This window comes from Hypomesus nipponensis, chromosome 14 (assembly GCF_054491055.1).
Source record: "Hypomesus nipponensis isolate SF chromosome 14, ASM5449105v1, whole genome shotgun sequence".
Taxonomy (NCBI): Eukaryota; Metazoa; Chordata; class Actinopteri; order Osmeriformes; family Osmeridae; genus Hypomesus; species Hypomesus nipponensis.
Window position 1 is genome coordinate 17719234 of NC_140374.1, and position 27134 is coordinate 17746367.

Here is a 27134-nt window from a genome sequence, read left to right on the forward strand (position 1 = left end):
CGTTGGACATGATATGGTAAGATTGATTTGTTCTTTACTCATGGTTGATGTGATAATGTTGCCCATAGTGTTCTCCGATATTTCTGCTATCCACTGCTAATTTTAAGGTGATTGTTTCAACCGTCCCCATTTTCTAGCTATGATATGATTTCTTTCGAAATGTAATTACTTAAAATAATGTCCGAGGTTTTGGTTCTGCAATGTCCAAGTGAGTCTGCAAGGTGGTTTGCTTTAGCCTCTATGTTACCTGCAGACAAAATCCGAAAAACTAGTAGACCTGCATCCATCAGGCATATTTGCGTAATTTCATAGGCTAATACATTTTCTAATGTTTGATTCCCCTTCTTCAGATGCTTAATTATCCTCAAGCCACGGTACTGTGATAAAGAAGGGTCGTTAACACACACAGAATGGCAGCAGGAGTGGCGGCATGGCTCCCCTTTGCCCGCGCGGCGGCCATAGGATGGATGCCCGTGGCGAGCTCCCCTATGCCTATGCCTCCGAGGGAAAAGAAAAAACCCCAAGATGGACTTATCATCCTCAACGTTAGCGGGACCAAGTTTCAGACGTGGAGAAACACTTTAGAACGGTACCCAGACACTTTACTTGGGAGTACAGAAAGGGACTTCTTTTTTCACGAAGAAACCAGTGAGTACTTTTTTGACCGTGACCCTGACATCTTTAGGCACATTCTAAATTTCTACCGCACTGGAAAATTACACTACCCACGCCAAGAGTGTATTTCTGCGTACGACGAGGAACTATCATTTTTTGGCATAATACCCGAGATTATTGGAGACTGCTGTTATGAGGAGTATAAAGACAGGCGGCGCGAAAACGCAGAAAGGCTGCAGGACGACGAGGACGAGGAAAACAATGACATTGCCCCTTTGAACATGACCTTCCGAGAGTACTTGTGGCGGGCTTTTGAAAATCCTCACACAAGCACCACGGCCCTTGTCTTCTACTATGTCACAGGCTTTTTCATCGCAATCTCAGTCATGGCCAATGTGGTAGAAACGGTTCCATGTGGGCCTATGCCAAACCTTGCAAAAGAAGTCTCCTGTGGAGACCGTTACGCAGTGGCTTTCTTCTGTTTGGACACTGCGTGCGTTATGATATTCACCTTTGAGTACCTGTTACGTTTAATTGCTGCCCCCAGTCGGTACAATTTTATGAAAAGTGTGATGAGCGTCATCGACGTTGTCGCCATCATGCCTTACTACATTGGGTTGGTCATGACTGACAATGACCAAGTCAGTGGAGCTTTTGTCACCTTGAGGGTCTTCCGGGTCTTTCGGATTTTCAAATTCTCCCGCCATTCCGCTGGACTGCGTATACTGGGCTATACACTAAAGAGTTGTGCCTCGGAGTTGGGCTTCCTCCTGTTCTCTCTCACGATGGCCATCATCATATTCGCCACTGTGATGTTTTATGCAGAGAAGGGTTCCACAGCCAGCAAGTTTACCAGTATCCCTGCTGCTTTTTGGTACACCATAGTCACCATGACAACACTGGGGTAGGTGGTTGCATTTTGCACCTCTCACTACAAACGAGCCTGATCTTTCAAATACGAGTATTCGTTGAATACAAACAAGGGTTCTCTTACAATTGAAGGACCTATTCATGTTGAACAATCCTTGGGCTATGGCATCTTAAAGCGAAATTAAGAATGTCACATTATCGTCTTAGGTTTGTCCACGCTTTATGGATAGGAAGCCTATAAACTCACCAGTGTGGGCTGCCTACACTCAACTAAATGGCTTGTTACAAGTTGATAACCTTAACATTACCCTTTCACTTTGTCACAATGAATCCTATTGAATAACCAATACACTGATAAGTCTATAAGGTAGGCCTAAACGTCAAGGTGAAGGCCTATAGCCCTATGGCATGCTCTCACTCTCTCTCTCTCTACCTCAACCTCTCCCCGTCTCCACCTTTCTTGTCTTCTCGCCATGGATGTTAAATGTTTTGAATGATTTTCAATTTAATTCTCCTCAACAACCTCTGGGTGCTGATGCAGCATACATTAATTAATCATGGTTAAGGCGATTATTTTAATTAATTTATATCGATGTGCCCACTTGTGCAGCTGCTCGTCTCATTGTTCATTGTGTCTCTTCTCTGCATTCCGCTCGCGCGTGCTGCTGTGGTGCGCTTTCCAAGGTGCTGAAAACTTCCTCGCTCTTTAAGCAAGCTGCCGCTTGGTTGCTATGCTTCTGGGTTTCTGTGTTAAGCTCCTTTCAAAATAACACTGAGCAGCCGCGTCTGGCTTGCCAATGCACGAGCATAAGTCATAAAGTGAAAATTATCAAACCGTTCCTAATTCGTGTGTAAAAAACCCTGCTGATTACTTTAATCACCGACTCTGAAGTGTTTTGCTATTTGCTATTTATACAAGAAGAACATACTTGCATGTTAGGATATCGTCGGATAACAATTGTTAGAAGAACGTTTTTACTCAAGTTAGGGATTCATGGGCGAGAGATAAGATAATTCAGACAAATCAGGCTACTTTGTTGTGAGCTAGAAAGTGCGCTAGAAAGAGGAGAGACAAGAAATAGAGAGGCTAAATGGGAAGAGATATGCTACAATTAGGACCCTTGGGACATGTAGATATGCTATACAGTTTAGGCTATGGTCTGCACTTGTGACCAGACTACTTTCTGGGTTGCTAATGCCAGGAATGCATTAATCAAGCACAAGCACAGATTGAGGCAGATTCCATTTTCACACTATCATACCAGTTTCCATATGTCACCTGACATTAAGCAGGTCTATATGAAATATCTGACTAGAAAAATCATGTCTGTCTCTGTGCTTTTACAAGCCTTTCATGTCCAGTAATTCCATTTAACAACAGTGAGGCAGACACTCACCCTAAATTGAGATCAGTTATCTTCCACTTGCTCAACAGATTGTGAATTTTTAAGTAGTTTATTATAAATGTCCTTTCTGCAACAACACAACACTTGTCAAAATATTCATTGTTACATTGGCAATGACTAAGATAACAATGCCAATCATCAGCAGTATGCTGCAGTGGAGTCTTTATTTTATTGTCATGAATCACAGAGTCTTTCTCTTTTTCAGTATCTTTCCACCTTTCATTCTCCCACCAAATGGAGCATCTCAAACATTATGACCTTCGCCATCTAGCAGTTGAAGCTGTTGGCCTGATGCATTTACTTGCTCACTAAATCACATCCAGAGACTTGATGGATTGTTATTATTATTCTGGTTATTTCTCTTCAGGGAGCACTCAACAGTGTTCAAGGGTTCAAACTGTCACTGTGCTGCTACAGGTTACAGAACAATGTCCCCATGTACAAGGACAAATGTTAAACGACCTTGATAAACTGGGGCGTTACCGTCACTCTGTTGTAGTCCTTGACAGGTATGCTGATAGATTTGCGACCCGAACAGGGGATTTAACAGGCCCTGACTATTGGACTTCTTATTGAGGAGCTATAGATACTCTGGCGTTCAAAGAAAGACATTTCCCAAAGTCACCTTTCTTGCATTGAAAGAGTTCAGTGTGTCAGTGTGGTTGCAGTGATGTTTCATTATCAAAAAATCAAATTTCCAATACATGGCAGAATTAAATGGTTACTTTTGTCTCTCCCTTAGTGTAGAACAAAATCTATACGATATCCTTTGGTAACCTTGAAGTGGTCATCCTAGGACAAAGGGAGGGATGCTGCTGTTTAAAGCGCAGCACAAAACCACCAAGAACAAAGTTAACTGAATTCTTGCTTGGGTCACAAATGATCATTCCCTTTAACTCAGATAGATGAGAAAACATAGAGGACAGTCAAAACGGATTAGAGTGTGGTGCCTTTCCATTGTAGCATGAACAGAATCAGTCATTTCCAAATGATGGCCATGGCCACACCTCCTTTTGATGATCGTAATTGCATAGAGATATTGTTCCATTACATATACAGTATTTTACTATTTTTCTAGCCAGCTCTCTCACACCCCATTGAGTCAAAGACAGGAGCATTCTCTCTCCTGCTGATGGCCCATTGATCCTGCTTAAGCAGACGTGCCGACACTAGGAGAGCAGGGCGTCCGTTCACAGCCACTTGGCAGGCAGCCTGAACGAGAGAGAAGGGAGCCTGGAGACCAGCGGAGAATCAATAGCTCTGTGCAGCTGCGTGTCACGCCTCTCTGTCTCTCCAGTTTTGTGGCGACACTAGCTAGTGAACACAGGAGAAGGCCCACTTATCCCCCCTATTTATGGAGCCTAATCTCTGTAGCTGCGCTGGGATACCCAATAGATGACACACCGCCTCACTGCTGAGATGCTACTGCCAAGGTTCCACAGTGTCTAAAGAAAAGCGGTCTGTGAAAATGAGCCAAAATTGAAATACATATAACCTAGTTATTTTGGTGCATTATCTGCTGAGGGTTACGAAAAGATCTCAAGTGGTTTATTGATATTGGAGAGCTGTAGGAGCTCAGTAACCATGTGTGAGCTCAGATCTGGAGTGGAGGTCTTTGCTTGTTCTTTGTCAGTTCCACATGGTCAGGGTGAATTAGCTGCAGAGGGAGTTTTTGGTGCTTCAGATCTCCTAAGTGATTTAAGGTGTAATGGAGTGCACCGCCGAGAGCAGCTGTGAAAACGCTTGAAGTCAAGCGAAACCCACAAGGGAAGGAGTGGGGACTATGAGGGAGGGGGGATGGGGACTATGAGGGGGGGGGGGGAGTGTGGCCTATGAGGGGGGGGAATGGGGACTATGAGGGGGGGAAATGGGGACTATGAGGGGGGGGGAGTGCAGGGCCACTGGGCTGTGGAGGGAACACGCATACCTCCGGTCACGCCAAACAGACATGGAGTCCTTCTGAAGGTCACACATGTTTTGGGCTCAACGAAACGTATGAGATGTACATAGTCCTCGACATAAACACGTACATATTAAGTGTGCGTCTCACTTTTGACTCAAATTTATGTCAATCCACCAACATACTGTACTTCCCCTGAATATCTGTTTGCATTTTCATTCTTATTAGCAGCAAAGTGCAGCACGTGATGTAGCGGACGCTAATGCGGGTTGTCCATTTGGGTAATAGATGGGATGTTAGCACAGTGTAGCCACTCTTTATCCACACAATTTATTGTCATTTTATTTGTCAGGACCACTGCTCCACCCGGCACACACTGCAGTGGTTGAGGAGCGGGGTCCATAAACATGTCAGGGGGATGATTTAATAAGTAAGAGAAGGTTACCAGACGGCAGGGTCAATGGACGCCAACTAAATCTTTGACTTTCTCCAACAACTATAATAGTGTGCAGCCCTGACATCGGATTTTGAAACCCTATGGCCATCAATGCCCAAGAAACTTCACGTTTAGATGTCGCACAAAGTAAAGCTGTTTGAAGCCCAACACGCCGATCCATGGTTATGTAGTTGAAATGTACGAGAAAAGATCCTGAGGGCCCTTTACTGTATCTGCGCCCCAGAGATAACAAATGTGTTCTTGACAATCTGCTATTAATGCTGTTGGTTAACTTTCGGTGCCCCTGGCTGACTAGGGATTTGGCTTCTACTTCCAAGCAGAATTACACAATCATAAAGAACACTCTGGGTGTCTGACTGAATACACACTATTCTATGTGAATCTCAGATGTTTGGGGTGTGTGTTGACCAAATCCATGACACACCATGCATTGCACTATACAGAATATACATCTGTGGACAGGCTCTGAGATATAATGTGATCTGCTGTTATCCTGGAGTGGATGCAGTCAGATGTGTGTCATTAGCCTGCAAGCGGACTGTGACCACCCCTGCCCCCCATATGCTACTGTATGGTTGGGGTGTAAAGGTGAAATGTGTTCAAATGTGCCATAACTCAAGTGACAGGCGTCTCAATGGTGAATTAGGCATTGAAATGTCCCAACATGAGCACAATCTCCTTTTTTGCTTATGATAATGACTGTGAAATAGAGGAGGATGAGAGAAGGGGAACTGGCACACTTCTGCAGGGCAGATTAGGCTGATTGTGAATGATCGAACCTGTGAAAGAGGCAGGGGTGTTCTTTTTACCACTAAATAGAAACTATGCCTGCCCCGGCCCTTTCTTCCCCCCGGTGTTCATTATAGAGGGGCTATTTTAGACAATCTAACAGTCCCTCTTCAGAAGGTTTGACAAGGAATTCTGATAGCAAAATGTCAGCTGCTTTTTAGAACCAGGTTGATGTATGATAAGAAGGTATACTGTATCAATATATTGATGAAAGGCACCGGGTAGAGAGAGATAGACTTATCAAATGGTTGTCTGTTGTGCCTTTCATCAACTTCGCTGTGTTGTATTCCTGGTGTGCATCTTTTTTTTTCCCCCTCATCCTCTCATATTTTCTAAGCAATAGAAACAACACACACATTCATCATAGCTATTGAGCGAACTGCAGCAGAGCCGATGATGTAAGGTAGGCAGAGGTAGTGTGTGGACGGCATCTTAAGGAATTGTAAATGTTTCTCCTGTGACAGCCAGATTGATAAATAATCCATACTTCGGGGACAAAATGGCTGTCCTTACCTTTCATATGGTTTTCTTTTACATCTTATTTTGGAGGCTGTTCCCAACTGTCAATGGAGTACATGTTATGAATGTGATTTGAATGCTGGTCATTAAATAGCTAAATGGACTGGTATGTTCTTCTCTTTACTTCAGCTTGGGTAATGTAGTATGAGAACATAAAATAGGGCATTTCTATTTCCTAACACTCAGCCATTTTTATTTTTCTCTTATTGCAACTCGAGAGACATCAAAGATTAATGACAATGTCCGGAACTAGACTATAGTTTCCCCCGAATTAAACCAGGATCACTGTATTTCGGAGTAAGCAGATACTGTTTGTGAGAAAACAAATCACCATGATTTCATTGTTGTTAGAGTTTTTTCTGCCGGGCCCTGCTTCGTTTTCAACCTCCCAGCCCTGGAACCCCAAGCCATTTGTAGAGAATCAGAGATATGGAGGAATATATTATTTGAGTCTGTCCTATCTCAAAGTTTGATATGTTGTACAAGATATAAGACGAGAAATGCATTCCCTCTGATCATTAGATCAAACAGCGTGGAAGCGATAAGCTCGAGTCTAACACCAATCTCGTCCCAGAGAGCTGTGTGGCTTATTTACATACATCAGCATTTACATACTAATGAAAACGACTTGTCTGGTCACGGCAATCGGTATGCATACACACATAATGCTTCCTCATCACTTTTGTTACAGTTGCACAACAGTATTCCAATTCTTTCCAGAGCTCTGGTGTGGTTTGTGTTTCACATCCCGTTTGGATTTGGATGCAAACAAGCAGAATGTTGTCAAACTAGAGGGAATTTGGGTATTTCTTTACAAAGACTGCACTCAGAGTTGTTAATATTTGACAGTTTCACATTTGTCAACATTTGAGAAAAACACTGTGCAACAAGGAAAGAATGGCCATACCACTCATACATAAGGGAACAAGAGGGAACAGGGGGGTGTATTTTGCACGACCAGGCAGGGACCAGTCTTTCAGCTTGTGGTAACTTCACTCTTTATGCCCGTCACTACACAAATAAGGTCTTGTTTGTTTTCATAGAGAGCTGTGTCATTAGTTTCATGTCTGGGCCATGGCTAGTGAACATTATACAATGTTTAATGTTTCCACAATGAAAGCAGGTCGTAATAAACAGCTGTGCTTGTATTTATAGCAGCTATTGTAGCTCTAGTACACACTCAGGACAACAGTCATTAAACTTAATTTCCCAGACTAAATTGACTACTCCTATTTACGGACATTCCTGATGGCCAAGGATTGGATGAGTACAATTGTAGCTCTACCCTTCTCTGATGGAGGAGAAGAGAGTCTATTGGAACCCATTGAGCTCTTTGAGATTTGTAGGGTATTAAATTGAGTTACTTAGATTTTTTTGTTGTTGTTGCAATTTCTCTTGTTTACTCCCTGTACTGTAATATCTATTTATCAATGCTTCAGATTCATAGCACCTGGAATCCTAGAAACATGTCTCTAACAAGAGTAATCTCCCTTCGTTCCAGCTGATCTGGTTTAGAGAAAAAGCCACAAGTTTAAGGGTATTATAGGATTGTTATGCAGGCAGAAAAGCAATTTTAGAAGTGATGTAACATTGAACATGTCATGGCATGATTTGGGTGGTGTGCTTACTCTGTTTGGGGTAAGGGAGATTTAACTACCAAGCTGATACATAGGTGATGAGGATAGGGTAGCATGAGGATAAAGGAGGCTGGAAATAAGGTGAAATGGTTTCACACAGCCTCTGTTCATGACATCACTTGGAGTAAAACAAACTGTCTTATTGTTTTTTTTTAATAAGTAATCTCTGTGTGAGATTACTTACCAATTGCATATTTATATACGTTTAAACTTAACACCAAAGCACAAGGACAGTAACAGAAAAATCACGGCGTGGAGATCACCAGAAGCCAAAGATAAGCATGAACGACTGAAAAGGTTATTAATCAGAAATGTGAGAAATTCCAGGAACCTCAGAAAAAGAACACAAGAAAAACACCCAAAATCCAGGCAAGTCCAGTTCAAGCATTTCAGATTCCAGCTGCGTAACTCATAGAGTTATTGCCCGGGGCCACCCAGACAGTGTTCGCCATAGTGTATTAATAATGTGGGGGGCAAGGCCTGCCTACATGTCTTACTGTCCCATTTCAGTGTGTGTGTGTAAAGAGCTGCCAGGGAGGCCCTGTTGTGATGAGGGATGTCAGTCTGTCCTCTTGATGTATGGCAGCTGCTTCCTGCCTGCCCAAACTCCTATAAATAGCCATACATGTCACCCACGGTGCGCCATGCGGTCAAGCCTCAACAAAACAGGCCACGCACCAGGGATGCATTTTTCTTTCTGACCCTAAAGCTATTTTAATTTTTGGGGTAAATTATTTGTATAGATTTTTTTAAGGTTATGTTTTTTGTACCATTGAGGAATCTGCAGTTTTTTTCTCCTCACAAACTAGATCAATATTGTCCCCTTTGGGGTCAATAAGAAAGATGATTTTATCTGTCATGACAGCAATTTTAAAACACTCTCTGGTGTAAAACCTCATTTTGATAATGAATTGCCTTGTCCATAGTTTCCCTTATCTGGTCTGCACAGCTTCCCGAAGCTGTTCCATCAATGGAATGGGGTCGTTGGATGTACTGTAGCTTAGGTTTGTTATGTTAGAAGAGGGGAGCTCAGCTGATGTGGCTTATGGATTGGATTAGAGACAGTCATATTGTGACCTGACCTGGTGCACAGCTGCTCCCTGGTTACCCCAGGACACAAAGTTAAATCAATACGCCACACCTGGATCAATAGCTCATCTAAGCACTGTCTTGATTTGGCCTTTTGAAGTGGTCCAACTGTACATGTTGCTTCTATTGCTAGCCTGAAGGGACGTTAATGGCATTTTAAATGTACCGAATTCTGGAACATCTTCATCGATCTTGTAGGACTTTGCGAACAATGTTTGGTAAAGTATACACCTTAAAAAATGGTCTCGATGCACATAACTGACCACACCTGCGACCCCCATAGCTGCCCTGCAGGAGGGAGGGTGGTGCGGGGGGTACGGGTGGGGCGCAGGGCAAGGACATGTCACCAGGTTGGACCCTTAATTAGGTCATGACCTTTTATTAGATCTGTCAAGAATTGATCCTCCTAATGATGGTCTGGAAACAGCCTTCAAAGAGAGTGAATACTGAGATGTTGTCTGTCATCAAACCTGTTAGTCATAAGCTAACATTCAGTGTGCCTGCTAAATGCGTCACTGTTTTATCAGAAGGAAAACTAATCCGTATTCCGTGTGTCAAGGCGATATTCAAGAAGACGTCATTGACTAGAAGGCTGGAAGAGTCCAGAAGCTGTATGTAGGTTTGGAGGGAGAATAGATGGATTGAGATCTTTATGGAAGTGTGATTCAGATGACGTCTGGGCCTCATTCAGAGGACATCCCTGCTGTGACCTTCCTCAGTCATCTACAGTCCTGCTCACCATTATTGGCACCCCTTCATGTTTTGCATAACTGAGTGAATGTCTTCAGAAATGAATGGAAATGTAGCAAATTTATATCAGCAGTATCTTTTAATTGTAGGTCCAAATTAGTTTAACAAAGAGTTATTGTTGCTTCAACATAGATATTGTAATTCCAAAGGGAAAAAAACCCTCCTTAATATTTGGTTGCACACCCTTTGGCAGCGATGACAGCCTCCTGATATTCATCTATAAGCTTCTTGCACTTCTCGGGTGGTATTTTCTCCCACACTTCCTTTGCAATATGCTCAAGCTCTTGAACATTTGCAGGGTTCCTTTCTCCAATGGTAGATTTCAACTCCCCCAAAGATTTTCAATTGAATTGAGATCAGGACTCATTGCGGTCCATTTTTTCCCTTTCAACCATTCCTGCGTGCTTTTGGAGGTGAGCTTTGGGTCTTAATCTTGCTGGAGGACCCATGATCTTCGCCTCAAACCAAGTTTCCTTACACTGGGCAAGACATTTCCCTCTAGAATTGCTTGATAATCTTCTGCTTTCATGATGCCTGTGATATGGTCAAGGCCTCCAGTACCAGATGCAGCAAAGCAGCCCCACAGCATTATGGATCCTCCACCATGCTTCACTGTTGGTATGGTGTTCTTTTCCTTAAAGGCCTCATTGCGCTGTCTGTAAACATACTGTTTGTGTGCATTACCAAAAAGCTCCACTTTTGTTTCATCTGTCCATAAAACATTGTCCAAGAAGGCTTGAGGTTTGTCCATAAACTTCATGGGTGCCAATAATGGTGAGCAGGACTGTACCTCCTCAGCAATGTCTCAGACGCTTGAGAAGCATTTCTGCTTGGGGATCTTTGCTTCTTTTCCAGGGTATTATGGAAAAATCATCAACAGCTGATTTGAAATTGTTCCCCCCACCCTTGCCCCACCAATTGTCCATCTGTTAATCCCCACAGAGGAGCTTAAGTATAAGGTTTTTGGCAAGCACATCCTTATCTTTAAACAACGGTCGTAGACGAACAGAGTGCTTCTCGTTCTGACTAAGCCGGCTGTTTGGTCGGAGATCAGCGGGCAAGCTAAACGGAGCGGACAGCCACATCGACGGACAAGCTGATGCCGTTAACAAAGCAGGACGTCGTTATTAACGTGAGATTTGGCCGGGGCACCGTCTACGCTGCAGCCACACACACACGCACACACACACGCGCACTGTACACAAACACAATTTGTATTCAGGCAACCCTGTAATCCCACAATTTGGTGGGTTGTGCGGAGATGCGGCTGGCCTTATGGATTCCCTGACTCTGGCCTTCACATGGAGGTCGCTAGGGATCATGTTGTAGCAGGCGTGGAGAGAGGAACATCAGCCTCTCATCACATGTGACATTCAATTACCTCAAATGGTGAACTGGTCTCCAGGCACACGGTTAAAGGAGGAGTCGAAGGGAGCCCCCCAAAAAATCAATTTTGCATTGGAATCTTATCTTTGGCTCTCCCCTCATCCATACTACATATGTTAGTGAAGAAAACAAGTCACGGAACCGTGAGTGCAATCCGTGTGTTCTCTCCAAAATGGCATCAATCAAAGTTAATGGACCGTAATCATCACCACAAATATCCTGTCACACATTCCTTTTTCTCCTGAGTATCTGTCCTCTTGACGATGTTTTTTCAACTGTGAAATGCATGAGCTTTTCTTCCCACCAACTCTCATCACGCAAGTCACCCAGCTTTAAAATCAGACACTTATGGTGTTGTTGTTGTGAATATGTCCCCCTAACAACAGCACCATTTTGACTCTTTCTCAAAGGTGCAGAACATTTTGTTTCACGAAAAACAACCCAATGCTGCAGTTTTTACAGCGTGAATCTCGCCAGCCTTCCAGACTCTCGTCCATACCAAACTATCCATAATCAGCTCACTTCACCACACAGAGACACACACTCCCAGGCCAGCCTTGTTTCTCTTTGATTTTCTATCATACATGCATGTAGAATGCTTAGCATGGCTGAGCTCCAAGGACTCAGTCCCCCTTGTATAGGTGTTTGATGGGTTGTTTTAACTGTAGAATATCCAGTCTGTGGTCCATAACCCTCACCAGATGGAGCAGTCCAATTAGAAGGGAAGGAGAGTGAATAGGAGAGGCTTCTCTGTCTCTGTGGTTCTCTCCCTCAGGATGGCTGACTCTCTCAATATAACCTACCAGCACAGGCATTAAACAAATACTGCCCGTTATTTTCAAAGGGAAACTCGTAATAAGAAATAGATGGTAAATAAACACTTTCAGTTTGGTACTTTTAGGCAAAGCCGTGTTAGAAAGGCAATAAATATTGATAAAGTTCCCCCCTCCCCATCCAAGGTCTATTCAGTTCTGAACATCCCTCTCTTTTCTCTTGATTCTCCAAGGGCACACGTCCCATAAAGAGATTACCTCGCCATCAGCTAAGAACGAAAAAGAAAAAAAAGAGAAAAGGAATGAAAAACTGTTTAAAAATAGTAACCCCCCTTGGGGTTGAACAGGGGGGGGTGGTGTGGGGGTGTGGGGGGCTGGGGGGGTGGGGGTGTGTGCTGGGGTGTGATTAAATGGAATAACCTCCATCCAGCCATGATTGTCTTAATGTTGCACCAGGACACACCCGCTTGACTTAGCTGGCTGCGTCGTGCGATGAGCTCCCCTACTACGAAACATTCGCACCATCATTATTCATGGTGTGGTCTGTCCTCTCCAATGACAAAGGTGCTTGAGTGATAAATAATGCGTTGTGTATTACTAAGTCACTGCTCTCCCCTTCAACCCCCCCTCGGGGTCACTTAAATTCCGTCTTTGTCAACTTCTACAGCAAAAACTACAAAGATCAGTATCCGTATCTAAACGACAAAGAGATTGCAACTGCAACAACCAATGTAATTGTAAAAACAACCTTTCGTATATATATTTTGGTCCCTGAGTTCTCCATTTTTGTTTTCTTCTTCTCTATCTTTATGGTACGATTCAATAATAGTGTTCACATTCAAGGCATGTGGAAGCAGTAATGATGTCCCCATGCTCAAGAGGAAGTGAGCGGGTGCAGGTGGGGGGGAAGGGTGGCTCTGGTGGAGCTGGCATGCTGTGCCGTGTTCGGGGACCACGCCGGGCTCTGATCTGCCCTGGGGGCCAGTCGACAGCTGTTAGAAGAGCTGCATCTCTGCCGGGCCATTGGGTCTGCTTCCCAATCTCTCCCCAAAGGTTCTCAGGTCCCTGGTACTGGCCTCTATCTGGGCCTCGCTGCTGTCATGAGCCTGGCTGCAGTTCATGCTCTGTGGAAAAATGCTCGTTGAGTTTGTATGCTGTACCTATCTCCTCTCATCCCTCCTCCTCGTTTTTTTTTTCTTCCCATTTAACCCAATAAAGCTGAAGTGTTCTTTTGAACTGGCAGCTGTTTTTTGGAATGTTGTTCTTGAAGTGTGTTTCAAAGACATTCCCTGAGGTATTTGACATGGTGGAGAACTATTTCATGTGCACCATACATTTTTGAGCATCTGTATAAAACTGTATCATGCATGTTTTCCATGTGAAGCCCTATCGGCCCTTACCTTCAACTTCCTTGGCATTTTGGGTGGATGAGGAGCAGACTGGAGATAAGGGGCCCAGGCCAGCCGGAGGAGCCAGCTGATATCCAGCGGCTGCTCTGTGTGAAATCGCACATCAGAGTTAATCTCTCAGCCGTCTGCTCTGGCGCTGACGCTCTGGCTCCGTAATCTGCTGTCGGCGTGATGAGGCTCCTGGACCGGTTCCCCTTTCCCCTCACAAAAGCTCTAATCCTCAAGACCTTTTCTCTATCCTGCATCTCCATCATCTGACCTCTAAAAAAGTCACTGAGGCTAAAGGGTGGTCTGAAAAGCTCAGTTCAGCAGAATTATTGGTTCTGTGGGATCAAAACTAGTATTTGACCCCCTATGCTCAAGTCTGTAAAAATAGATACAGTATATGCGCTATAAGTGATTACACTTGCATTTCATTTCCATTTCAGATCTCCAGAAAAATCCAGACTCCCTTCCCCCTTCTCTGTCTATCTTTCTCTCTCCTGCATGAAGATTAACCTGTGATGAATACAGAGTGAGTGTATTATCATAATCGCTTGAGTGTCTGATGATTTCATTTTATCTTCGCATTCTCCCATAATCCATAGCTACCCTCAGCACTCCCCACCCCATCCCACCCCACCCCCCTCCCCATTACCCCACACAAGTCCCCTCCTCCGGCTCCCCTTTCATGTTCCTCATCTGCCCTCCCCTTTCAACCGTGGAGAAGTGTAATTCATTAACCAACTGTGCCACTGATTTTGTAAGCAGCTGCCGCTAGCTTTAAAAAAAAGTTGTGTAAAGAGAAGTAGTGAAAACACAATATGGAAACTTGGAAGGAAGGAAGAGAGACGGCCTTTGAGCAACAGTGGAGTCAGTTTACCTCTGTTTAATTAAGGTTTGACTGATCAAAGAGCCCTATCTCCCAATCTCTCCTCTCCTCTTTGACTAGAAGGAAGCTTGTGAAGAAACACGCTGTGTTTCTTTAGCGTGGGCGTACACATACGCACACACACACACACACACACACACACACAGACACAGACACACACACACACACACACACAGACACACACACACACAGACACACACTCACACACACAGGCTCTCACACGGCACGCACATTCATTTGAGCTTGCATATTCATGCAAAAACACTCCCACGCATAACTATAGCATAATCTTTATTTGGGGGTTTGAAGATGTTTAACCTTTATGTAAAACATCTATTAATACAGCAATTAAGCACGATTGCTGGAAGGAATCATGGTGGTGGTGGTGGGGTGTTAAGGTGTATGGATTTTTGACTGAAGGGGAATATGTTGCAGTGCTGTTGCTGCCTAGCAAAGCATTTGTTCCTCAAGTGTCAGTGGGAGAAAGGGGAAAGATGGGAGACGAGAGGGAAGAAAAGCAAGATGTCAAGCAGGTGTGCGTTGGCACGGCGCAGCCATGAGTAAAGGAAGCGTGAGGGAGCGAACGAGAGCTAAAGCAGGGTGTCATTCTTTTCATCTCCAAGTCACAGAGAGAGGCCGGTCCGACCATGGGAAGGGTGAGTGAAAGATGGCAGTGAGGAAGAAACTAAATATTTTTTTCAGCATCTTTGACTCTAAGAAGGTCTCCCAAATGAGAGAAGCGCCACGCTAACGTCAAAGCCGTAGCAATAAGTACCGTGGGGGACGGGGGTTGTGGGGGCTAGGGTTAAGCTGGGATTTGGAAGGCTGTGGGAATACATGGTTGATATGTGAGCGAGTGGAGGAGCGGGATGAGGTGTCTGGAGCTATACGGGAGGGATTATGCCATATGGTTTATCTATGTCTTTGCATGGCTCCGAGGGAGAAATTCAATGGCCTTTGTGCAGGCTGTGTTCTCTTTGAACCCAGTGGCTCAATGTACGGGTGTAGGATCAAAGCTGAACTGACATTGCAAGGCACAGCAAGAATTCGTTTACATGGCGGCAGTAGCCTCCAGTGTATAGCTGTGCATAAAACATCCTTGTTTCCTTTGACTCAACTTCATAAACCTCAAACTGTAACCATGGTAATTAATTAACCGTTCCATTGAGGTTATGGCTCAGGCTTGCAGACTTTCCGGTAACTTTAACCTTTTTATTTGAGCATGTATCCTTTTCTCTCATTGTTAATACAAACTTCCTTATAACCACATTCCCACCTGGGCTATCACTAAACTTAAATCCACAATAGAACAGCAGTAATTATGTGTATTTATCTCTCCCATCAACTGCAGGGAAAATCTAATGTGTTAATACCAGCACCTCTGGGATTCCCCCTGGATAAGGATGTATATCTCAGGAAAAGATCAGAGCAGAGCCCTATCGTCCCACACACTCTAATCCCATCAGCCCTCAGGGTTTGATCCAGGGAAAGAGAGAGAGGGATAGACACACAGACACACAGTGCCCCTGACGCTGTGCGCCAGATTACAGGACAGGACACAGGGGTCAAGGGTCAGAGAGTCGTAGGAGGATAGGTGCAGGTCACAGGGCATAAGGTTCCGAGTAGTTGGATTTTGGTTCTAACTCTACGCCCCATCTCCATATTTCTCACAATTTCACTGTTATCTCAAGGAAAAACTTTACTAATGACAGAATTTATGGATACACTCAGTAGCCTTTTTAGACATTTAGTGAACTGTGCTACATTTGTAAAGTGTAGCATAAGACTGGCCCCATATCTTTTGTCTCCCCCATTGCTGGCCTACATTGGTTGACCTAGCAAGTCTCCTTGCAACTATAGCAGTTAGATACGGCATGTAAGGTTTTCTACAATCCCTACAAGTCACTGGCCTTTTTCACTGAGGAATCATAATTCTTCTATAATGTATTTTTCTACTTTTTCCAGTGGAACCTTCTAAATGTTGCATTCCTGCCCTCAAGACGTTCTCACAGCTTTCAGCACGGATGCTGGCAGTGAATTAATCATAGGGGGGTAGTAAAATGTTCCTGGTTTCATGAATTTATTTAATAATTTGGTACATTTTGACATGTACTTATTTCAAACAAATTGACCCGTTAAAATAACTTATTTTTGTAGGGACATAAATAATTAGTTTGGGGATTGGCTACTGTTGAAAGATTAGGCTGAAATGCATCCTATTACTGATCCAACTACAATTTAAAAGTGATACTTATTTCAGGGATTGACTCCTCAGCACGACAATTTAGAAGATAACGGCATACAGACAGCAAATACATCAATTTAGTGCCCCCTCAGTTTCTCACGACTTGTATGTACTGTTCTTCCCAAAGTCTTGAGCGTTCTCTGCCTCCTTGGAGTCTGCCATTCCCTGCATTTTTACAGCCCAGAGCTTTTGCTGGATTGTCCTCTAAATATGGGGACAAGAGGATGGGGTTGTTGGTTTTTCACCTTGCCACTTCCCCATGTTTTTAATGTATGCCCCTTTCTGTCATTATCACTTTGTGATTGGCATGGCAGCACCACCTGGTCCTTCTTTTCCGGGTAATTGACGGGTCTCAGTCTCAGGTCGAGAGGGGCCTGACTGAGAACCTGTTGTGGCAGATGCTGAACTGTAGATGTGCTAAAACAAATTAACACCCAAAGCACTATTGATATGGAGAGTGTCACAGAAAGGTTGGTCAAGGTCAAATGAGCCCCTTAGCCTTTTGTTTTGCCTTTGGTGGGATTGTTACCCTTAGACAAGATTCACATTTTTCATTAGACAACCATATTTTCAGATACATGAAGAATGAAAAATCTAATTCTAGATGTCTGTTACAAACGCTTGACCTTGTTAAGGACTAGTTCAAAAATTGTGCTGGAAATGAGAAAACACTACTTGAAATGGATGTCTTGAATTGGAATCTTTGATAGTGCATCTCGGTAATTTCATTGCATAGCCTCATAGATTTGCATGGCAGTGCTTCAGGAAGTAGTCCCTGGTTGAAGATAGGGAGGCCAATGTTGAACAGGATATGAGCCCTCCCACTGCAATCGAAATACAATTCATAAAAAAAAATAACAAGGGAAAATGAAATTATTTTCAAGTCATACTAGATTAGAATCTGTCCCGTAATTAGTGACATGAAGCAATGAGGACAGATCGTAGCACCCGGGAAAGAGAACGTAGCTAAGCTCATCTAAAGGCTAATCAGTTGACAAATCAAAACGATTAACGCAATTTATTAATCAAATTAGCTTAAATCCATCTTCATTTCCAATGTAAAGCGCATTATGTTTTTTTTTGCCAGGAAAATAGCTGCAGTATGGTATTTTCATAATGACACTGTTAATAATATAGAGTGGGTTAGGTGTAGAGTTAACTTATCATTATTGTAGACTTAAACACCTGTTTAGAATGGTTATATAAGGTAAATAAGTGCAATAGATTAAACACATCCGTATGTTTATACCATCAACTTATACCGTAGTAGTGAGAAGTTATTGTACTGTAAATGCTGGATTTAGGCCCAGTTTATTATAGGGAACACTTAAAGTAGCACCACAGGGGAGAAGGTGGATGACAGGATTTAGACTCTGTTGACAGGCCATCTCTCAGTGAAGGGGAACTCTCACAATCCTTATTGAGTTGTCATTGTCATCACTGTAGGCAGCGGCCTGAACTCACATATCAATTCCAGGAACTCAAAGAGTGAGTGGATTATTTTGGACATGTCCTTAAAGTGGGGTTACATTAGAAGATGTACCTTATTCGTCGTCACTTAAGAAAGTCTTGTTAAATGCATTGGTGTTTGCTGGCCAAACCACAGTGTGTGTTAGTTTGCGTTTCTGTAGTTGGGTGGGTGCATATGCTTGCGTTTGTGTGCGTTTATGACAGATGTTAAAACTGACAGTTAAATACGAATATTTGGCAGTGTGTGGAACAACTGACATTCTCAACCTAAGCTTATTTCAGATTTTCATGTTTCTGTGGGAGCATTCCATTTGTTAGAATTGATCAGGGAGAAAATGCCCAGCACCTTCTCTGAGTAAAGAGATAAACATATTACGTGTTTGTAAAGTGATCCTGTTTTATTTCACTTCCCACTTACCAGATGGCATTCCACTTTCAGACACAGGGTTCTGGAAGACAATCAAGGTACAAGATTGCTTTTTTAGGGTGGGGATTGCTTTAACTTGATTTGAAATTAAAGGCCCAATCTTGTTTTTCATTTGTACATGTGTATGCGTGTCTGTGGTGGGTGAGTGTGTGTGACAGAGGTGGGATTATGCTAGTCTGACAGTGGAAAGGAGTGTAGTGGTTCTGCAGATTTGTGCGTCAGAGAGAGAGCCGCCCTCCCTGGTGGATCCAAGTTGTTGAGGTCACTAGTAGTGCAGGCTAACTCCCCATTCTGGAATGTTTCAAGTTCATGAATGTTTGATGTATCTATTACCCCTACCACGGGGGGGGGGGGCTCTATATCCCCAATCTCTCGTCTCTCCCATTTTCCCCCTGTGCCATCCCTCATCCTAACATCACGCTGTGAAGTCTCGATCTCAACTCCATATCACACGTCCGACCGTGCAGTGGCGGTTCCAGATGAGGCCTATGCACCGCCTTTTGGCCAATCGGAGGAGCGAGCATGTGCTGTCGAGAGCGGTTGTCTCAGGTGGGTGGAGCCCAGGGCAAGGGTAGTCATCCAGTCGCACGTCCTCCTCCTCCTCAGCCAGCTGGATAAAGATCTAGTCATCCGTCTTCATGTCTCCTGGCTGGCCAGTCAGGCATGGAATGCAGACCTTGATTGCGGGTTCGAGGTAACAATAGGAGAAACAACACAGGGCATGACTTGAATCGCTCTTTCTCGGCTGTTCATTTTGCTCTCCAGTATTTTCGAAGAAACGTGTCCGCTGTTGTACTTTTGTTACGTCTTTTTTTCTGGTCCTTTGGGAATCTCATCGCTTTTTGTTGCAAGATTTTTGTATGAGCTTCATGTACTATGCTCTTTGTACTGTGGTGTTTAACTTTGCATACGATATGAGACACTGCCTGTTATAGGTCTCTGAATAATATGGTAGTCAATCCCTCACAGACTAGTTTCGGATTGGTATTAAATCCGTGTAGCCTGCTCTTTAATGTGTGTATTCTGTGTTTTAGTATGATGTAGAGGATCTTCTAAAAGTCTCCCAAGGGTACATACAGTGTCTATAATTGACACATGCTGTCAAGCGTGTGGCAGGATTACACAGGAAAATGGCTGACCCGTAATGAGCTGTAAAATAACTGACGTCTGCATTGTAATCATTCAAGTTGAAAGCAAACTGTTGTACATGAAACTCCCATCGAGCGTGATATTAAAACGTACACTTTACAGCCTTTCCCTTGGCTGTGGAAAAGGCCTGCCTTTTGGACCAACATGATGGAAACCCGACGCTAATGATTCAAACAGCCGGCCACGGGCTCTAGACAACTTCATTTATGAAATAGTCAACCTCCCGTGTAGCGATACATTCACATTATCCGGCATCCATTGAGAGATATGGGGCTGTCACAGACACTGAGTAACGTTGATGTGCTCCTACACCTGCATTTATCTTACTCTGGGGAGGCAGCCTAATGGTATTCTCAGGTCATTAACGCATTAGGGTCCCAATCAGTCATTGCTTCGACCTGTATCCCAGCCAACTACCAATCGACTTGCTGGCGGCTATGTTGTGGCATTTTGAAAATATGGAAGCCTCACATTGTCCACGCTACTGTAATTCTACTATTTTAGTGCTGGTGTAAGGCTCCTCCTGGTATGATACGTTGACTGAGGGCTAGTCGTGACCACACAGGCAGTGTACAAGCAATTATGGTAATTTTCAAGTTTGTGCCCTGCACTATTAATTGCCTCAGAGGAAATGAAGTATGCTGCTTCATTATTTGTTGTTGCGGAATTATGATCGCCTCCCTGCACAGACCTGAAACAGTGAAAGGCATGAAATGTTTATTTACTCTTTGTGGCAGTGTGAGGACTTGAGGCAGGACGCTGCCCGAAGCTGGAGCTGGGGCTGGAGGGGCCTGGAGAGGAGAGAGAGGAGGGGCCTGGAGAGGAGAGAGCGGAGGGGCCTGGAGAGGAGAGAGCGGAGGGGCCTGGAGAGGAGAGAGAGGAGGGGCCTGGAGAGGAGAGAGAGGAGGGGCCTGGAGAGGAGAGAGCGGAGAGGCCTGGAGAGGAGAGAGAGGAGGCGCCTGGAGAGGAGAGAGAGGAGGGGCCTGGAGAGGAGAGAGAGGAGGCGCCTGGAGAGGAGAGAGAGGAGGGGCCTGGAGAGGAGAGAGAGGAGGGGCCTGGAGAGGAGAGAGAGGAGGGGCCTGGAGAGGAGAGAGCAGAGGGGAGTGGAGAGGGCATAGGAGAGATCCAGAAGACAGTTTTATTTTAGATTTACATTGAGCGTAGACAGTCTTACTGCCTTACCGAAGACAGGTGCATTAATCTTACTAATGGGACAATTCTGTACCATCTGATATATGGGCTCCATTTCGTCTGCCCATTCGAAATGTCTTCCGAACATGTGAATGATGTTGAAAAATGATGCGCTTAGTTGGACAGTTGGGAGCCTATGTTGAACATGATAAAGAATGGATATTTTCTCTTACATTTTTCTTTCAATTCCTTACACGTGTTTTTGTGTATCAAGATGAGCTTTCACATTTCTGAAGCTGTGGGATTGAAAAAAAAAGTTTGTAGTTGAGACCCATATACTTTTAACATGGTCTCCTCTGGGTTTGGTATGCCGCTGTTGTCTAAACTTTGCGTTCTTTGAACTTAACACGGCTCCCTGTATCTCTCACTAGCGGTTTGGCTCACAAAGGCCATGAGGGAGCTAGGGGGTGTTTTGTCACCATGTGAAAGCTTAGGCCTGTGCGAGCAGGTGTGTAATTATATATGAAACATGGTTTTCAGTCTTGTGATGGGACAAGAAATGTAGGCCAACAAGCAACTTCCCTAAAGTTCTCAGTAGTAGGCCTATTTGTTTTCTCCCTCATGAGATGTATAACTTTTCACATGAACACAAAGTAAATATCCAACATCATCAAAAAAATATTACGGCCTATTTATAGTTACAGGGTGCTAAGATAGTCAATACTGTTAGCAGAGTAAGCATCAATATGTTAATATTAGCTTTCCCTTAAAAGATTGTTATAATTACCTTACGACCTGTTTTAACAAATTATTTCCCCCAGGAACATCTGGTTATATCGTCCATTTTCTGCGTTTCAGATATGGTGACATGGTGCCTAAAACCATTGTTGGAAAGGTGTTTGGATCCATCTGTTCCCTGAGTGGGGTGCTGGTCATTGCTTTGCCTGTTCCCGTCATCGTGTCAAACTTCAGTCGTATCTACCACCAGAGCCAGCGTGCGGAGAAACGGCGAGCACAGAAGGTACGGTGCCGTCTCGCTTCCTCCTTCTGCTTCGACCTCACCGCAACATTAACACACATGGCTTTTCACACAGGAGCCCCTGAAATCACTGTTTGTCCCTGTGTGTGTGTGTGAGACTGAAAGAAACAGATCCAGTTGTTGTGATGTGCTCTCAATGGAAGTATATACATCTCTCATATTGTTATAGCGGTCCACTGAATACAAGGGGTTGTATGGCTGAATACTGAATACTGGCATTGAGTAGAAGGTAAGCCAACTGACACATAGAGACTGTGTCCGGAGGGGACCTAAACAGAGGTGTGTTTGTTCAAACAGAAAACACGGATTGCTAAAATCCGTGCAGCGAAGAGCCGAGGCACTAACGCCTATATGCACTACAAACACAATGGGCTCCTGAACGACCTGCTGGAGGAGGTAACATGGCCGCCTGTCGGGGCCGACCTGGCGCGTCCGGTGCATGCCGCTCTGCTCTGAACCCATCCCGACACGGGGCTTCTCATGCCGCAACGCAGGGGCTGCTCGTGCCGTTACACAAAGGGGGGGCTGCCGTCATTCCAGTGCTTCACCGTGGTCGTTCGTCCTATCTAACAGCTCCCACTCACGCCTCTGGGCTGCGGCATTGACATGCTCTCTTTTTCTTTCTCTCTGGTTTGACCACACAGCAGGACTGCCAGGGGGGCAACTTTCCAGCTTCCCCTGCTGGTGGAGCAGATGTATTACATACCACCCTAACTCATGAGTCGTGACCAACCTCGGCATGTCTGTCCAACAGGGTTTGGAGGGGACGGGAGAAATTTCATATTAAACTTCTCTTTATTTGGAGGGCACCCACCCGGCCTACATCTCCTCTAAACTCTGTTTTTTCTTTTGTTGTTTCTGTGTTGTGCATTGCACATTGCTGTTTGAGCATCCAGTTACTGGCTTCATTTCAAACCAACTTGTATGTCATAACATCAGTCAAGAGCCATCAGTGTGTGTTAATTTTGTTTTTGTTTTTTCTTTGAGACCCTCTTTAGTCACAGGAATGCAGATGCTGTTGAAACAAAAAATGACAAATTGTAAATCTGCTCTTTTTCTTCTACCACCAAATCCAGTCCTGTAGGGATAACAAACTCATATTTTCTTTTTACATCTATGCACTTCTAAAATGTCACTGTCTTGGCAGGTCCACTGGAGGCTGGGTGATTCTGCACAGGGCTGTGTGTTCTGTCTGTCAGTTGTGTCTCTAATGTCCCCTGCACTGAGTCCGTCCCTCCTGTCATCCCTTAGCGAGGAGGTCACACATCGCTGACTCACTTACACCCTGTGTTCTGTTCCCTGTGTGTCCCCAAAAGGCCTCCAAGGAGGCAGGAAAGGTCCTGATTGGGAAGTCCCACGCCCCGCTTGAGAGCAATCACCACCACCTGCTGCACTGTTTGGAGAAAACCACGGTATGAACACAAACACACATACACACACCTTATACCCTCTACATATATATAGGGGGAGCTGAAAAGGGGTCAGATGGCTGAGCGGTTAGGGAATCGGGCTATTAATCTGAAGGTTGCCGGTTCAATTCAGCCCGTGCTATATGACATTGTGTCCTTGGGCAAGGCACTTCACCCTACTTGCTTCGGGGTGAATGTCCCTGTACTTACTGTAAGTCGCTCTGGATAAGAGGATCTACTAAATGTAAATATATATATATTTTTACAAATAGAAAATGTACATAGACCCACCCACAAGCAGACCTTCTTCACAGTAATATGTAATATTGTATCTTGTATTGTATAACAACGTAATATTACATATTACACGTCAAAATGTGATCTACCCGGTTACAGCTTTCAAATATAGACAGGATACATGGGTTAAAATGCCAGGACTTGTTGCATGTGTTACATGTAAGAGTTACGTAAAAATAGCTCCAAATGGGCTTGTGTTATAGAGAGAACCATCGGCAGCATGCCAAAGATAACACATGCTGCTCCAGCCACTAACATTACGCCCTCAAAACAGACAAGCACACTTCATTTTACTCCATGTATAATTCAACGAAATAAAAGCTCGACCTAATGTTCTCTGTGATAGAGCTCTGTACATGTTGCTATATGAAGTCTATAGACAGACCCCCCTCTGCACGTTTGGGCAATAAGAAAGTGTCTTTCCTCAGTAAAAGGTTTGGAGATCAGGGGAGAAACCTTCCAAACATTGCCCTTCTCTTCTGATGCCGGCCTACATGTTTACATCAAGAGCTGTTCTGCTGTGCATTATAGATGATACAGTGCAGTGTACATGAGGTGGGAGAGGATGAGTCGTGACTAGCTTTGGGGAGCGGCGCGTTGTCTCACTCTGCCATCTAGTGGCTGAGTTGAGACTCGACACAGAGCCTGACCTTCAAGTATTGCTCATTTATCAGCGAGAAAATGATGGAAATCGCATCACAGATGGTGCTTTATGTGGGCATCTGGGGGAATGTAATTATATTCCCAGGATATTCAATTTTTCTTTATACGCAACAATATTGCCCTGCCTTTAGCGGAGATATCGTTAACATCTTAGTCATTACAGCGCAGTAAGTCGTTAAAGTAATGTGCTCGGGAGTGATTCATGTGTCACCCTTTTGCCTGATCTTCACCCCTTCTCCTCCAGAACCACGAGTTTGTAGACGAGCAGACGTACGAGTCTAACTGCATGGAGCTCTCCATGGTGAACAAAGCGGGCTCCCGGTCCTCCTCCTTGTCCTCGTCCCCCCACGGCCTCTCCTCCTGCTGCTCCCGGCGCAGCCGCAGGAAGAGCCTCAGCCTGCCCCACTCCAACAACCAGGAGCTCAGCACCATCCAGATCAGAGAGAGACCGCTGGCCAATAGGTAGCCTCTCACCTTTCTCTCTGTCTCTCTGTCTCTGTCTCTCTCTCTGTCTCTCTCTCTCTCTCTCTCTCTCTCTCTCTCTCACACATACACACATACACACTTTCTCTCAAACACACTTTCTCTCAAACACACTTTCTCTCAAATACACTTTCTCTCAAACAAACACACACACACACACAAATAGACACATGCGCACGTATTTCTCACCCTTTTGTCCCCATTCTGTCCTGTGTAGTCGGTCCAGCCTGAACGCCAAACATGTTGAAGCGGTCCCGTTGAAGTGTGACCAACCTTACATCACCCCCTGCCTGTCCACCCCAGTGGTGATGTCATCCGACAGAGACGGCACCACCAGTTCTACCGTCTACTCTCAGAGCAACATCGTCAGAGTCTCCGCCTTGTAGGTGTCACACCTGTCTGTCTGGCTAACTGGTCTTCAGAATGACCAGGTGCCGGGGAGATGAAGAGAGACCCTTGAGCATAAACCTGCCAGAAGAGTGATTATCACTGTGTTAGAGGTCAATGTTTGACTGGCTCTCCTTTCTAATACAGAGCCTCTGTATGGGATTAGACTGGTGGGACTGTCTGCCTTGGAGAAAAGGGACCCAGAAGCCTGGTTCTTCCCAGATAAGGAAGGCAATAGGGTTTTAACATTTTGAAACAATCGTTGTTGCCTGAAGAAAAGAGGAAAAAAAAACACTAAGAAGAGATTTATTTTTTGAAGATGTAAATGTAGTTCTACATGTCGTCTTTTAACTTAAGGGGGGAAGGGGAGACTATTTTTTGAAGTTGTCAGTCCATTTTCTTGTGTGAAGGTTAACCTAGACATAATATGACGAACTGAAGACAAAGCACACGTGCATTCAATCAGTGCAGACCATCCTTGTGAATATTAGATCTGTCTATATGCACATGTTTATGGTAATCATTATTAAATCACACACACAAGACATATATACAAGCATATAAAATGTTCCTTAATATACTTGATTAAACGGCTAGTTCCATCGTTGTTGTAAATCAGATACTGTACAATGGCAGCATCCACTGTTTGGAATGAACAGCCACTATGAATATTAGGAACTGGATAAAAATGGTTTGAGTCTGGTCTTTTTCCACACTCGGAAATGTTTGTGAATGTGGAAGTGAGAATCGAAAACACATGTTAGAGATAATAATAGGGACCTAATGTGAAAACAAATCCCTTCCTATATGTTCAGCCATCTCTCAAAAATCTGTGTATTTCACCTTGAAGCTGCAAGGTATAGTCATCAGCTAGAAGTAGAACACTATGGTAATTAGTAAAGAGCACTAACATAAGCCTTGACTTGGCTTCCCTCTCAGTTTAAATGTTTGAAGATTATAACTTTCTAAATAATCTAACAACCATTCACAGAATTTAAAAAAAACGAGACTTGGTAAATGTCACTGTTAAGATAACTCCTTGGTGCATTTCTTTGTAAAAGTTGTAAATATCTATGTTTATCTTCATGAAACATGTTTATTCCTGTTTTCAAGATTTAGTTTACAGTTGTTCACATATTTCTGTCTGTTGATAACTGGTTGAATTGAGGATTTGCATGCTGTCATAGCAGAATTCAGTTTTTATCCCATTATGATGTGTCTCCTTCCTCTTGGAGGTTTGTATGTGACAACATAATGAGACCAGTGATGGAGTCGTGATTTAAAGTTATGAGTAAATTGGTTTTTACTTTTATCTTGTTAAGGACAAAATCTAGAATAAAAATAAGCAAAAAAAATATTACAAATTGTGCATTTGGTGCAGTGGCTAGAATAATAAATCGTTCTATGAAAAAAAAACAAAAAAAAAACATCCTATATATTTGCAGTGTCTGTGTTTTTTCCTTCAGTGTATTTTCTGGTCTGATAATGGTTGTGCAACATGCAGCCTGCTGGGGCATGGAGCCCAGATGACACCCACACAGTGGGGTAGTAATGAGGACCTCACTCCCCTGGTGGAGCTCGAGGGCATGTGAAGGCCTGACAGACCCAGCGGTTGGTCCAGGGCTCCAGGCCCTTACAGTCAGAAAGCAGGTCTCGACGGTTACATAAGAGCTGTGCCTGAGTTCTCACTGGTTCATGTCTCACAGCAGATTACAACTTCCTGTGTTTGTTAACTACTGAGAAAATGTGACGGCTTTCAACCCACCTGAGAGCCCGCTACCAAACTACAGGTATTTTGGTACGCACATTCTGCCCCTTCTGAAATGACAAGAACATGCTATATTAAAACAAAAGAAATTGTACATGTCAAATTAACATGTTTTGGCATTAGGGCAAAAATGAAAGGGATAAATATGGATGTACAAATTCAATTTTATTTGGAATACCCATCCTACAGGGGACG

The 27134-nt window shown here is 44.0% G+C and overlaps 1 protein-coding gene across 2 annotated transcripts; it reads left to right on the plus strand.

Annotated features, from left to right (window-relative positions):
• The first annotated feature begins 410 nt into the window (after positions 1–410).
• On the plus strand, positions 411–26553 carry LOC146258921 (A-type voltage-gated potassium channel KCND2-like). 2 transcript variants are annotated; one of them, XM_084672245.1, is made up of 6 exons: positions 411–1519; positions 21752–21914; positions 22230–22328; positions 23249–23344; positions 24546–24763; positions 25002–26553. In XM_084672245.1, exons 1-6 carry the CDS (start codon positions 411–413, stop codon positions 25168–25170), a joined length of 1854 nt encoding a protein of 617 aa, XP_084528371.1. In that variant the 3' UTR covers positions 25171–26553. The 2 variants fall into 2 exon arrangements, with proteins under 2 accessions (XP_084528371.1, XP_084528372.1); XM_084672246.1 differs by lacking the exon at positions 22230–22328.
• Positions 26554–27134: the final 581 nt, after the last annotated feature.